A 14,994-nucleotide genomic window follows, 5' to 3' on the forward strand; every position below is an offset into this window, starting at 1 on the left:
TGCAATCCGGTATCGCTATTGGTAACCCACAGAGTGCATACGAAATATCCCGTATCTTTTATCAGACGCTACCAGCAGGAAAACCTGTGTCGGTCATCGGTGACCGGCGATCGAATACGCACTAACTACACACCGCTGATGTAACCAGAAAATAGTACATCGAACGAGGTACACGTAAGTAGAAATTCAGTGACGGTCACCGGTGACCGGCAAAGAAAATACGCGTTTTCCATCTGCGGCTCGTGTAAAGGGAAAATGGGACATTGACAAAGTACACGTTGTAAGTAGAGGTTGAGTGACGGTCACCGGTGACCGGCAAGGGAGAAGACGCGTTTTCCATCTGGTGTAAAGGGAAAATGATATATTGACAAAATACACGTAAGTAGAAGTTGAGTGACGGTCACCGGTGACCGGCAATAGAGAAGAGGCATTTTCCATCTGCGGCTGGTGTAGAGGGAAAATGGTGCGTCGACGGGGTACGCGGTGTAAGTAGAAGTCGTGTGACGGTCACCGGTGACCGATGAAATACGCGCCGATTATTCGCGGCTGGTGTAAACGGGGAACAGCACGGTGTAAATAAAAGTTTTGGACAGGCGCGGCAGTAAACGTGTTAAAGGAGTAACAAACGCTAGCAGGGATTATTCATGGATCATCAAATACGCGGGTATTTATATTTACACGATGTATTTATACGCGGCGTCGTTTCACCTCTTCGGCTCGTCCTAACAGCGGGGCAGCTCGGTAGGGATAAGTTTAAAGATTGCAAGAGGCATTGCCCCGATGGCGTCTCGCGCGCAGCGAGAGAGCCTGTGCCTCCGCTGGGAAACAACGGGGAGGAAAAAAATAGGAGAAAAACAAGGCCCCCCTGGAGCGTTCTGAAACGTGTGTTGGCCAGCCTGGGATGGCTCTATCGCGCAGCAGCCCAGCTGACAGCCCAATCAGCTGTAACCGTACACAAAAGCGTCGTCCAACAGGTCCGCCGAGGTTCTCTCGCGCCCGAACGAAAACCGAAGCGCACCCGACACTAATTTCAAGGCGTTTCGTAGTTAATTAAAGATCGAACTAGACGCCGCTGCGTTATCTTTCCTTACTTCCTTCCTTGTCCACGCGAAAACGGAAAGGAGCACACCAATAACCGTTACCCACTAATTAGATCTAATTACCGTAGATTTCTCCTTTGGTAAAATTCGAACGAAGATGCACGACCGATGATAACGTAACAACGCGCGAAACATTCCCCGGACGAAGAAGAAAAAAAATGTATGACTCGTCTCTGAAGTTGCTTAATTGAACGACATTAATTACGGTACTATACCTGGAAGTAGCTGCTCGAGAGAGAGACAGAGACAGAGACAGTGAGAGAGCGAGAGAGAAGCCTCGGGTCTACACACAAGTTGCGTGTGCTCGTCGGATGTGAATTAATTCGTGTACGGAAATCCCGTGGTCGCGTTCATTAACCGTATTCACTGAACGTCTGAGAGGCGTTCATCGCACGCGCTGCACCGATCGAATCAGCGTTCCCTGCGCGCCCATAGCAACCGAACCGAGGGTTCACGTTTGAAACCCCAGAAATGTCTTCGCTCGAAGACAATAAAAAAAAAAAAAAAAAAAAATAATAAATAAAAAGATAAGGAAAAACGAACTAGAGACGATACTTGCAGGCTACGCACGTGTCTATCGGCAACGATGGTTGGGAAACAAGCGACGAAACTTTCGACGCGCCCCGGGGACGCCTGGTCTACGCTCTACGCCACTGCAACTTAAATAAACACACACTGGGAGAGGAACCAAGCGCGGAGCAGCAGCAGCAGCAGCTTCGAGTTTAGTTAATTCGGGTCATCGTCCTTCGTCGCTCGTCGTGCATATTTAATTTTCCGTGTAAGCGTCCTGACGGCGACGAAGACGACAACGACGACAACAACGACAACGACGACGACGACGGATGTCGCTTTCAAAGTGAATTGCACACATCAACAAGCGCGCTCCGTGCGCATCCACACGCGTCGTGTTCTCGGTCTATTAAATTCGAAAGGCGCTCCGACTCGAGAAACCGTAGTCGAATTACGATCGATAGGTGGAAGGAAAATAGATAGACCCCGTCGTCCGCGGAGCCGTTTCCCCCATGGACAGGAACAATTTGAACGAGTTGGTGGCAGGCTTCGCCAAATATTTACGATAGAAAAATCGATCGAGGTTTGCCCGTCGGAAACGCGGACGAGAAGAGTTACGTCAATTGCTCTCCGCCGCTGTCTTGCCGCGACCACACGCATACACACGTACATGGTACGTGCATACGCGCGAAGGCACAACACAAGACACTTAGGTAGGGTATTTTTTTTTTTTTCTTCTTGAAAACGAACCCCACTCGGTTACACATATCTACGAAGAAACGCGTCGCGAGAGCGGCGTGTGCATCGAAAGATAATTAAAGTCCCGAGAGTTTTTACGACGCGGAGGTTGAATCAGCTGCGAGTGTGTACAAAACACGAGACCAGCGCGCATTATCTGGTGACATTGTCGGTTAGGTATCAGCGAGAGATTTATCGTCGGAAACGATGCGTATTACGATGTTTGCCGCGCGCTGAGAACAACATTCGTTTGTTTACGGGGGAAAAATCGGGTGGAAGAAGGATTGCCATTGAGGAAAAACCAGAGAAATAACAAGAATGTTGTGTCGAACGATTAGATCGATTACACAGCGCCGTCGACTGGGTCCGTCCGAAGATCGTTACACGATTCAGCAATTAACCGCGCGGAATAAAAGAATCTTGTCGTATATGCACGCTCGGATACACACACACACACACAGGCACACACACACACGTGCGGACGTGACGAAGGGACCGTTCGATATGGCAGAATTTGCACTGTTACCAAGTGGAAAAGTCCTAATTCGCGAACGAGCACGAAAAGGAGAACGCCGAAGAAAAATCGAGAGGAGGACGGGTTGTAACGGGAGAAAAGAAGTCGGGTGTAACGCCACGAAGCGACGGCCCTGATCTTCTCTCGTGGAAGGCAGCTGACAGGCTCCCGTCAGCTGAGAGCGTACACAAAGTCCGATGCCGTATGCGCACGTATACTTTTTAATCCTCCGTCCGTTCCCGAGGAAGAGGTCACCGTCACACGGAACTCGGGCATCACGACTCGATCGAACGATCCCGTTTATTAAACTAGCAGAATCGTTGCACTTCCGATATATCCCGTTCGGGGGAAAAAAATCGTGGAACTGCGTCGTTCGAGCTGACGGGATCGCATATTTTCTTTCGACCGTGGCTCTCGCAGAGTCACAGGCGACAACGGAGAAACCAGCCGAGGCTGGTGCGCGCCGGGATGAACGGGTTTCACGTTCCCGGAACAACAAAACCCGTGGACAATACTGTTCGAGGAAAACAATCGGTCGTCCACCGTGGGTAAACGCAGGACGAGAGAACCCGACGACGGCACTTTCGATTGTCGGCGATCCGTTTGCCAAGAGAAAAACCGACGGGCCGCGTTGCGAAACGGTCTCGTAAGGATACGACGAACGTTAGCTGGCCGATACGCGGTGTTGTCAAAGGAGAAGAAAAGAGCGCGTGCATTAGATGAGGGTGCATCGAATCGACGGGGGTTTACGCACCTCCATATGCATCCGTGGCCGCGGCAACGAACGACGACGCGTGTCCTCGGCCTCTTCGATGCCTCGAGCCTTTGATCCCGGATCACGGTTCCCTCGTCTTCGCGAAATGCCGCAAACAACGACCACGACGACTCGTTTTGATCATCACTAACGCGAAACAGCCGCGTCCAGCGAGCACCGTACTGCTGATCGCCTCGGCGTCGTTCGATTTATTTCGGTTCGTCCGCAGGCGGGATGGTATACGATGACCTGGACGCATGCGCACAAGACCCTCGGATTTCCCTCCGGACATCGTCGACAGAGGCCGCTCTTGACTACGTTATCTTTTTCCTTTCCTCACATTCTATTTTCTTTGCTACGCTACTGAGCGCGAAACGCGCGGGAAACTACGCTCCACGCCGTAAACAATGATCTCTGTAGCTTGCCTCCGGAAACCAACAATGATCTTAAAAATGACTGAAACTTAAAACATTTTCAGCGGAAATCGTACAGATCTAGAAACGTTAAATGGTAACCTACGTTCAGAGGTATCGAATGAACAATATCGACGCTGTTTCGACTAGATCATTTTTTCCTCTGACGTCTCCCGCAACAAAGGGTTCAACTGTTGAATGGCGGGAGATGGATCCATCTTGAACCAAGTTTCATTTCAATTTGAATTTTCTAACGGCTAATTTCAATTCTTAGGTATTAGATCCAGTGAAAAGATCGATATTCATGTAAAGAAAGAAGGTTCGGAAATACGTAAGGATTTGAATGTAGCCGTGGGTTAAAACTAGTTGAGGTATTAAAATAAAAATGCGGCTTTGTATTTTGGATTGAAAAAGAAGGAATGCTAATTGTCCGTGTAGCGAGTTTATATGCACATGGGCGAAATATAACTGACATGCTAATCTGTCTGCAGTGAAGGTCAGATATTTTAGTCGTAAGAATGAGAAGAAAGGCACGTTGAAGCTCGTCTTGTAATATTTCATCGTCGAATATCATTTTCTTTTTTTTTTCTTTTGTCTTCGTGTAAATGAATGACTTACGTGTAAATTGGGAACGCATCTGTATACAAGTTTCTGTTCGGAAAAAATCTGTATATGTGTTAAAACTATATAGGAAGGCTACCTTTATTTTACTTCTTTCATGTCTTTGTCCAATTCTATTAGCTATTACATGTCTCCGACAAAACTATTACAAAAGTTCGCTATGCTGAGTGATTTTGTAAGAACATGTGAACGCCTTTCACACAAATATATATATATATCCGTCGGTCTCTCTCTCTCTCTCTCTCTCTCTCTCTCTCTCTCTCTCTCGGTATCATAAAGTAAAAAATCACTGTCGAGAAACGGAGAAAACTATGCGAGAATAGGAAAAAGTTCGAAACCACAAACGCTCGTATAAAAGAAGAAACCAAAAAAGGTATTATCAACAATTCGAAAAGAAAGAAACAGTTGCGAAGCAAAAAAACCGTGGACCGCCTAGAAAATCTATTTGTACAGTTAAAAAATTTAATGTCGTTAGACATTCTTTTCCCCTCTTGTTTCCTTTTTTTTGTTTTTGTTGCTTCCTTATATTTACTACCTAAAACAAGATTTATAAATTCCGTTATTGTACATATTAAACTTTACGATTAGACACTTTTTTGACATTTTTAAAAAATTAACTCGCCCAATTTCTAAACGTTCCACTCTCGTGCATCCGAATGCACATATGTATACACTCGAATTTATTTTACGGTTTCTCTCGGTATCCGTTCAGTGGAATAGAAATTTTGTGATTCTCCCGCGCGCTCTTAATTCTCTAAAACTTGTTAAACAAATTGCACGAATCGTATTAACGTAAAAGTATGGTTTCAAGACGCCATTTCTTTTTTTTTTTTCTATTGGGCAGACCTACAAATTTTTCTGAAAATGCCCCGTATATGCGCCGCGTCTGCCACCCTCTCCCTCCATTCATTCTACATACTCATTTTTATCCGATCACTCACACGAACAAATTCATTTCTCTCGCGTTTTTTCTTTCTCCACCATACAAGCACAGCATGAAGGATAACAACAAAGCAGCAGTACATAAAAGAAACTTAATCTTTGTTTTATGTTTGTTTATTAATATTCGTTTTTCTTATAAAGTGATGCCCTACTAATTAAAAGTAAATTAAAAAAAAAAAAAAGAAAAATTAAGAAGAAAAGAGTTCACCAAACAATAGTTAATAGTATTCAGTAAAATTCATCATCTCATTAAGGCAACTAATTTGTTTAGTTTCACTTTACATGTCTAGAGTAAATGATATATAAAGTATATGTAAAACACTAATATATGGTTATTTTTATTTTCTTGTTACAAGCCTTACATATTTAGAATATAATATGTATACTTTGTATATATACTCTTGTAATAAAATTGATTACTTCGTATTCGATTCTAGAGATAATAAATATATCTAATGTGTAATGTTAGTACAAGAGAAGTGCGTGCAGAGGGTGGCAGCAGGGTGCGCATTTGGGAGTGCTATTGTTCCAGGGACCAACCAGTCCCCACTTTCTATATCGTCTCACATAGTGACATTTAACTGTATTGCTTTAGTGTCCACAGAGCACGCCTGTTGCTGCTGCTGCTGCTGCTGTTGTTGCTGTACCTGCTGTTGTACCTGCTGTTGAACTTGTTGTTGAACTTGTTGCACTTGTTGCTGTATCTGCAGCTGTATTGTTTTTGTGTCAACCGTACACGTTTGTTGTTGCGGTTGTTGGGGTTGTTGCTGCTGCTGTTGCTGCACCTGCTGCTGTTGTACTTGTTGTTGAACCTGTTGTTGCACTTGTTGCTGTTGCACCTGTTGCTGTTGTTGCGCTTGTTGCTGCTGTTGCTGCTGCTGCGCCTGTTGGGCGGCAGCCTGGGCAGCTTGCCTCTGTTGTTGCCGAAGTATGCTCGGCGGCGGGTCCATGTGCTGGCGTTGATGCAATAACAAATGATTTTTCTGGTAGAAAGCTTTGCCACACTTATCGCAGACGTGCGATCTTATGTGGCAACTGCCGTCCGTGTGACGCCGTTGGTGCTGGGACAAACCATGTTTCTGCGCGAACCCACGACCGCAATCAGGACAAATGTGTGGTTTTGGCTTTGGACCTGTACCCACTGGCGGTGATGTTTGCGTTGCACCGTGCATATGGCTGACACCGGGTGTTCCAATGGGTCCATTCATCTGTAAACCGAGAAACAAACATTGTAACGCGCGTGTTCCACGTTTCACACTATTAGAAGCTGTACCTGATGAGTCGTCGACGTGTTAGGGGTAAGAAAGTGTCCAGGAGTTTGCTGGAAGGCGGCCGCTAATCCACAAAGGTCGGTAACAAGTGTTCGATCGCCAGAATGTAACCTTAAGTGCAGGGTAAGGGCTTCTCGATTCGAGAAGTCCAATCCACATTCCCTGGAACAGTGAACAGCATAAATATATCAGAAGACTTGCATCATCCACGTGTGTACGAAATATAGAACCCCTACCGTCTCCTACTTTATCTTACCTGCACATTAGCGATTTCTCGTCCGTGCTCGTGTTATTGTTATGAATCTTAGAATGGGCAACAAGGTCGGATTTCCTAGGAAAAGCTTCCCCACAAACGGTGCACGCGAACGGAGTTTCTCCTGTGTGCAAACGCATATGCGCTAACAGTGTTCTTTTCTGGAGGAATTCCTTTCCGCAAACAGTACACGAGTGTGGAACTCTGCCATGCAAACGACCGTGATTCACTAATTCAAACTTTCTCTGGAAGGTCGCACCACAATCGGGACAAACAAAGGGATGTAAACTGCCGTGGAAGCGCGAGTGCATCGTCAGGTGATCCTTTTGCGAAAACGATTCTCCACACTCTTCGCAAACAAACGGTCTCTCCCCTGAATGGAATTTACTATGAGTCACCAGATGACGTTTTAAGGGAAATGATCTTCCGCACTCTTGACAAATGAATGGCCGATCTCTTGTGTGTACTCTTGTGTGCGTTACAAGGTGGTGCTTTAATGTAAAAGACTTTTTACATTCACGACATTGGTAAGGTCGATCTGCGCTATGAAGGAGTAGGTGAGTATGAAGACAGTGTTTGTGTGCAAAACTTTTGCCACAATGAACGCAAACATGAGGTCGCTCCCCGGTGTGCACCCTCGCGTGCGTTGTAAGGTGATGCTTGAGGAGGAAGGACTTCCCGCATTCCGAACAGGAATATGGCCTTTCTTTTGGGACACGTACTTGACTACCCATATCTTGCTGCTGTTTCACCTTTGTTTCAATTTGCGCGGTGTTAACATGGGTCAAAACATGTCCAAAATGAGCAGTGCTGTCCGTTTGACTCGTTACCACGTTGTTCGCGTTGGCTTGATTCGAGGCAGCCGCTGCTCTCTTCATTAAAATTTCATTGCACTCTTCCGCGGTAAGTTGTAGCGGTCCAAGGGGTGTCATGAAATGCTTACTCATGGCGTGCTTGTCAGCAGTGGTAAAAACTAGTGTATTTGAAAAAAGCGACGGCGCGGGCGTCGGATGAGCTGCGTCGCAATTGCAACCTCCTTTGTCGCACGTTAATGAAAACACATCGTGGTGCTTTTTAACACGGACGAGGGTACCATGCGGTTGATTATGAGCTCCAGCTGTATGGCCGTGGTGCGTTGTTGGGGTCTGCTGACAGGTTTCATTCATTGTGAACATCGGTCTACGATGCGTACTATTGGTAATTTTAGGAGGCTTAATGTCAACCTGTATTTTCTGACTGGAACCTTGGTCTTGATTATTATTCACAGCGTAATTGATATTCGTCGTGAGTTCACCCTGTGCATTTTCTCGGGCTTCCGCACCTGGTCCGCCAAAGGACCAGGTATACCCAAATCCTGTGGCTACGTTACTAGGAGTGGTGCACATGTTTGACAGGGGGGTAACGGAGGGGGTGGGCTGGCTGGACGCGGTGCTCGTTGGCCCCTCCGTCTCTGTCAACGCATTGTCCGCACCACTTCTCTCCACTACAACAAATTGATCGGCAGGAAATATTTTGAAAGGTTCTAAATAAACGTACCCGTCACACTCCAGTATCTCGTCGTTGGGTTTCAAGATTGGGAATCATATCTGCTTGGTGGAGCGGTTCTAACGCGCATTAATATTCTGTTTTGTCTTATTGTCCAGAGCGGTCTGATAATAACCAGTGTGCATAAAGTGTAACGGGTGCAAGGTGGTTAACACCTTGCGACTGTTATCAATCGTCTCATAAAAAGTAATCGGTACGCAACGTGTTCCCAAGCGTTGTTTTGTCAAGCTTCGGAACACGCACAGTGTTTCAGGAGGTGAGGCGAGAGTGCTGAAAGAATTGGAGCAGGCGGCAGAGGGGGCCTGTGCGCTCTAAACCAGCTTTCCTAAATCTGCAGTCGTTTTCGTATTGTTGCCGCGCCACCGCGCGCCAATGGAAAAAATACGGTGGTTGCTGGACTTTCCTATGTATTCGAGTCTGTGAGTGATTTTTCGTTTCGGACTACGGGCCAGCGGCGTCCACGGGTCTCGTACGACAACTTCCACCGTCTTCTCACGGCACTCCCACACGCTCACTTACACTTCACCTTCTTTCCGCGTATTTCGCGGCACCGAACCTATACTTTGACATACACACACGAGCAGCCGATGGTCATTAATTTTACAGAATTGCATATTTTATTGTCCATACAAAATAGCCTCATATATCGGCCATTTTATTTGTAAACTACCAAAAAACAATGCTGCCAATGCACGCGCCGTTTTGGAGGGAGCAAACCTGGCAATACCGTCATCTAGCACTTCCGTACTGGCAACACTGTACCGCCGACGCGTTCCTTCCACCATATTTAAATGTTCACAGGTTACGAATCATTGCTTTTTCTTTCGACGAATTTCTTCCGATATTTTGCATTTTTTCAATGATTTTACGCCGCTCTCCAATACGCACAGCGAAACGTGACGAATGCGGTTCGTTCGAGTCCACCAAGAAACGTCATAAAACGCTGACAGAAACGAGTGCCTCGTCGTTACGTCCGGTAACCTATAATCACAGATTCCATGATAAACAATTATTTCTGGAGGCAAAAGGTCGGCGAATGTAAAACGAGTGCACGGGTTGTCGACTTCATTGTCCTTACATCTCCAATCCCCTCGTCTACCAACACTCTGACAACTTATTCTTTTCCGGTTGTATTTCTTTTCAGACACAAACACAACCGTCCATACATTTCCCTCCAAAACGCTCACACGCACACGAAACTGATACATACAGCGTCAACTCGTCGAAAGTAAAGCTTGTAGAAAGGTATCGCGCGTACCGATCTTCAACTAGGAAATAAAAAATGATCTACTATATTTTTTTTTTCTGTCAATATTTATTTTCTCGATTGATTTCTTGGTTTCGATATTTACCGACTAGAGCGGTACGTGGTGGGGAGAGAGTAGAGTTGCTCATTTGCATTGCCGTTCTTTATTATCACGTGCAAATTGTTCGATAATCAGTGGGGGGTCAATATCATGGACGGCGATGCACGTGGATGCGAAATAAAATTAATTATAGGAGCAACAAAGTTGGCAGAGGAGAAATTGAAGGTCTATAAGGAAAAAATATAGATGTGAAAGATACAATGGTAGATTATATTGACAATAAAGCATAATGACGAAACTTGTCTGCACTCGTTGCTAGGTATAATAGCGAAGTAGACATTTGTTCCTTATGTTAATAATTTTAATCAGTTGAAAATAGTACAATAGTATGTTTGAATTTTTTAAATGTTTTTACCGTTTTACATTTGATCTGTACATTTTTTCTCATAAATACATAAGTTCTACAGTTTAACAGAAAAGTTTGAGAAGAATATAATAATCGTAGTGTACAAGGTTTACATATGAAAAATATGTAAATAGATAAAAGTGAGGGAGTGGAGTGGAGCAAAGAGGTTTAGTCTGAGCCGGCGGTGGAATGCGGGTGGAACAAACTACAAGAAAACAATTAGGACGATCATCGCCGGATTTATAGCTGATGTATCTGACGAGTTATGAGACGTGGGGGCATCTAGGTGGCACGAGGACGGAAACACCGACGTCGACGTTGCTCGGTTGGTCATCGTCGACGCAATAACGCGTACTCAGCAACTGATAAGCAATCCCGCGCGTTAATAGCTCGCGCACACCGCTTGGCTCAAAGCCAATGCGTACTTCCGGAATCACAATCTTACAGTGATTAATCTAACAGTGCTCGTTCATTTATCGCGATTCTTTCAGCTGACTATGCGCCGCGTGCCCACGCGCTTTTCCAAACATGATTCACCGTACGAAAACGTACCTACTAGACGGAAAACGAAAATCTTCTCGAACGTCGTAGTTTATGTCACTACGGATTCCATGACGCAATAAAGTGAAAGGATTAATGGTCGGGCTCGGAAGAAAACGAAAACCTATTGAAAGGCGAGAGCGAATCGAATGACGAGTTAACTCGTTATCCACGGTCGGAAGGTCAATTATAATTTTTAATAAGGATAATGATGTTCTTTATTTTTTGACATTTTATCATGTTTCATGTACCGGGTGTACCATGTGATTCTAGAATCTTGAATACTTCGGTTTGTTGTCGAGGATAGGTGAAAATGTTAGATAAAGTTAAATGTTAAATATTGTGGTAACCTAGATAGTCAAACGGCAGAAAGCCGGCAGAGTCTGCTAGCAATCGAATAATAGATTCGAATAAGATTTGAATAATAGAAGCAATCGAATTTTTTAGATCGAACCCTTCAAGTGATATACAGGATGTCCCAAAAAATGTTGTAGTTTCTCGAAAGGGGTGATTTCTGAGGTCATTTCAAGTAACTTTTTCCTTTACGAAAATGCTTCTTGCTGCTTCGTTAACGAGTTATTAACGAAAAACATGGACCAATCCGAACGCGGCTATATTGGACGGATTCCCGCTCGGCCAATGCCAGCGCCGATGTCCGCCGTAGTCGCGCTGTGATTGGTCCGTGCTCTCCGTTAATAACTTCTTGACAAAGCCACGGAGAACGTTTCCGCGAAGGGAAAAGTTACTTGAAACAACCTCAGGAATCACCTCTCTCAAGGAAATACAACATTGTTGGGACACCCTGTATATTAAGCTATCGTAATGTATTTCTTGTTCGAAACGCTTCGTAACATTTGCATTCTAAAATCGGACATATGCATCAACCTAATACCCTGGACAACGATGCGAGCGTATATATGTTATTTGACCCGAATGAACCTTGGTTATTAAATGTTGAATGAATCTTGGTTATTAAATGTTGAATGAATTTTTGTAGGAAGTATGACGACGATTCGAGTGTTTCTGTTTCCAGAGGCGATGCCTGTTGCGGGCTGCGCGCCGGACTCGCGGATTTTTACCGACGATTTGCACGGATTATATCTCGGCTGACGAGATGATTAAAAAGACTTGCGCGTCCGCTTTAGCGTAGCGTGACCTCTTTTTGACACGGCAAATCCCCGCAGCTTCTTACTACGGCCCTTTCAGAAAAAAAGTTTGCCCACCCCATGGTTAACTGGCAAGCGCCTCGAGCTGTCTGCACGCGCACCTGCCGTTTATATCGCCGTGGCGAGAGGTGAGGCGTGAGGTGAGAGGCCGTTTCTTACCACGCGACGAGGACTTATGCCCCCTTGATAGATTACTTTACCAGCCGTGAGTCCGTGTCACTGTACCAAAATAACGTTCCGTCCAACCGGGAATCGTCGGATTGTTTAAACAACTGACCCGTTATCTTTTACGCAACACGAATGAGCGCGTCGCTAATTAATTGCGACCACCTCTGCTTCCGTCATCGGAAACGGCTGCGTTCGATAAGCACACCTCGAGCTACGGCAAATGATTCTTACTGCAAATTTTTCGTTTGCATAGTCACATTAAATGTAGAAACAAAATATTATTTTATGACCCAGCAATGGGTCACGAATGGGAGAAGAGATGAAGTTTTAATATTTGAAATTTTCAGGATGAATTTTCTGATAATCGATGTAACAGTGTCCAGAGAAGAACATGAGAAATATAAATGCATAACCGGTTGCCTATACGCAAGGCTTTGAATAACGCAGAGAGTCAACAAAGTTGAAGGTAGCTCGGTATATTTTATATGAAAAAAATGGTAAACAGATGCTTCGCCGATCGTCGTAGATCGGAAAATCTCGGGGAAGCAGCTTCGCTGTTTGTTTTCTAATTAGCATGCAGTCTCATTCCTGACGAGGTGTCGGAGCACGAAGGACGCGTGATGCGACTGCAGTTGCATGCACGATCCGATCGCGAGATGCATTTCTCGTTGAACAAACGAGTCCCAGAATCATCGCTCAAAAACGACCAAACATTGCATTTAACCCGTTTATTTTTTATTCAACGACAAAAGAATGTCGAGTTGCACAGATTAATATATTAAACCATACATAATTCCATTAAAACGAAGTTAATTTTCGCAGGTAGTTTATCCATTCATTCGCAAGAAGATGAGCAGGCTGCAGATCTATAATCATTTTCTGCATAAGGTCAGGCATAAAATCCGCAGTTTAAAGATCAACATCATCGGAATGTACCCTTCTGGGGATGGTTCAGCTTTAATCTACAACATTATTCACCATGGACATGTAATCAGTATGTAACGTCAGATCAAACCATTAAGAGAAGCTAAGGGCGTTTAATCTAAGCATTAAACTGTTTGCATTATTTATGTTTTAAACAATTGCAGGGTCCACGTCCAGGGAAGAATTCCGCGTGGGACTAGTCATGTGAGCGAGGCTGGGGAGGCAGTGGACAATTGATTGATTCATTCAGTAATTTAGCCGTAGTTATCGCCGCAGTATTATCCGGTCATAAAGTTTTGCCAGGTTTCAGACGACGACGTCCGGGGTCGTGAACGAGGAGATACGGTCGGCGCTGCACGTCCGCGGTTCCTCGATAAATAATTCCCATAAAGCTTGGTCGATAAATCTCGGGGCCGACAAGCAGGAGCATCGATGAAGCGTTTCCGTATCAGGAGACACGGGGACATGCCGAAACCGCGATTTGTAAGACAAATGCGTTGCTCATGTAACCATCTGTTAAGTATGTTTCGCTTGCGCGATACGTTTGAGCGCCGACGATCGAGGGTTACGGATCGCCGACGATGCGTAGCCTTCATCATGCTGTTTCTACCACCCCTTGTACTCTCTCTGTCTCCCTCTCTCGTTCTCTCCTCCCTTTTTTATGAGGAGGAGACAGCGTAGAAGCAGGGAAGAGAGCCGAATCCTGAGCCAGTGGACCGTGAATGCGATACCAGGTCTGCCGGTGCTACGGTATGGGGGTGGTGCCGTCAAACAACCGTTTGTCGACCGTCCCTCCATGGTGCAGTCTCATACTCCGCAGGTCAGTCGCGATTTCTGCGAATCAATTACCGCTGGGTGTTGTTTGCGCCGCCACAGTGGTCGGAATCGAAAAATTTAGTGACATTTGGCAGACTGAGCTTAAAGGTATCATTTATTTAGACTTCATTCTTTACTGAAAGATGGCATACGGCTCAGTCATATCATTTTACGCGTACCTATGCGGATCTTTGTTCTCTAAAGACAGTTTTGATCCACCTACCAGCCTATCTCAGTCAGTGTTCTCTGTCCTTCAGGCCTGAAACGTGTAACGTACTGTTTACAGTCGCGGCGTCGCAGATGACAGAGACGACAACACATCGCCTCGTTATGCAACGCAGTTTATCATCCACGTGTACGATGAGCAACGGCGCAGTCGGCGGTTCAAAGAAACGGACACGTGTCTGTGTATTGTTTAGGAAAAGGCGATACGTCGTCGCATCTCTTAGTCACAAAAGGAAAGGCGATTACGGAGGGGACCCAGGTCGAGACCCAGTCTCACTTCTCTCTCTTGCTGCCTTGAAAAATCCACCTGACAGAGGATCGAGGTGTACCGATCCATACACGCTCAGATTAGAGTGCGTCAAGTTGTATGTCAGTCCCATTCGAAGACACAACAGCCCCCGCGCCCGTTGAAACCGGTGGAGCAAGGTAATCAACGCCGGTGGTTACTCGAGTGGTAGGCTAGCGTCGTCGGCTTTTTCCACCGGTTCTCGAGGCTTAATTAAAAGATGATTACCTAATGAGGGCCATCGATACTCTCGGCGTCTGTACTCTCTAACGAGCCTCCCTGTCGCTGGGAACATCTATATAGCGAGCTATAATTTCGAGATCTCTATCTGACCCTTCGCCGCGGCCGGTTCCCCAAAAATGGATACGTGTCCCGAGAGGGCCACATCCTTCGCAGCAATTAGTTACCCCCGCATTCTTGGCCCCGTTCGCCTAATTTCGAGGATCGGTCAAAAATTAACGATACCATCTATATATGTGTACGCTGGCTGTTCAT

General features: G+C 45.5%; 2 protein-coding genes and 1 long non-coding RNA gene across 6 annotated transcripts in view; 1 reads left to right on the forward strand and 2 right to left on the reverse strand.

Annotated features, from left to right (window-relative positions):
- The window catches only part of Ypel (Yippee-like), a 29,810-nt gene extending 25,972 nt beyond the window's left edge, over positions 1-3,838 (reverse strand). Inside the window, exon 1 of the mRNA XM_076801199.1 lies at positions 3,617-3,838. The gene's annotated coding sequence lies outside the window, so the exon portion shown is untranslated. The remainder of the gene's footprint in view (positions 1-3,616) is intronic.
- Positions 3,839-5,149: 1,311 nt separating this feature from the next.
- On the reverse strand, positions 5,150-9,865 carry LOC143361215 (uncharacterized). Of its 4 annotated transcripts, none has more exons than XM_076800444.1 (4): positions 8,653-9,865; positions 7,120-8,599; positions 6,866-7,025; positions 5,150-6,800 (listed from the first exon to the last, which is right to left on the reverse strand). In XM_076800444.1, exons 2-4 carry the CDS (start codon positions 8,499-8,501, stop codon positions 6,156-6,158), a joined length of 2,187 nt encoding a protein of 728 aa, XP_076656559.1. In that variant the 5' UTR covers positions 8,502-8,599; positions 8,653-9,865; the 3' UTR covers positions 5,150-6,155. The 4 variants fall into 4 exon arrangements, with proteins under 4 accessions (XP_076656559.1, XP_076656561.1, XP_076656560.1 ...); XM_076800446.1 differs by having other exon boundaries at positions 7,120-8,261; positions 8,340-9,865; XM_076800445.1 differs by having other exon boundaries at positions 7,120-8,264; positions 8,340-9,865.
- A 2,090-nt stretch (positions 9,866-11,955) lies between these two features.
- On the forward strand, positions 11,956-14,062 carry LOC143361429 (uncharacterized). The gene is made up of 4 exons (XR_013083448.1): positions 11,956-12,220; positions 12,596-12,714; positions 13,071-13,242; positions 13,337-14,062. It is a non-coding gene; the product is annotated as an uncharacterized LOC143361429 (long non-coding RNA).
- Positions 14,063-14,994: the final 932 nt, after the last annotated feature.

Source organism: Halictus rubicundus, chromosome 15 (assembly GCF_050948215.1).
Source record: "Halictus rubicundus isolate RS-2024b chromosome 15, iyHalRubi1_principal, whole genome shotgun sequence".
NCBI lineage: Eukaryota > Metazoa > Arthropoda > Insecta > Hymenoptera > Halictidae > Halictus > Halictus rubicundus.

Coding starts and splice junctions, on each gene's coding strand:
- LOC143361215 (XM_076800444.1), bottom strand. CDS start 8,501: ATGTGCACCACTCCTAGTAACGTAGCCACAGGATTTGGGTATACCTGG. Junction 7,026..7,119: donor GAGAAATCGCTAATGTGCAG/GTAAGATAAAGT, acceptor TCACTGTTCCAG/GGAATGTGGATTGGACTTCT. Junction 6,801..6,865: donor ACACGTCGACGACTCATCAG/GTACAGCTTCTA, acceptor CTCGGTTTACAG/ATGAATGGACCCATTGGAAC.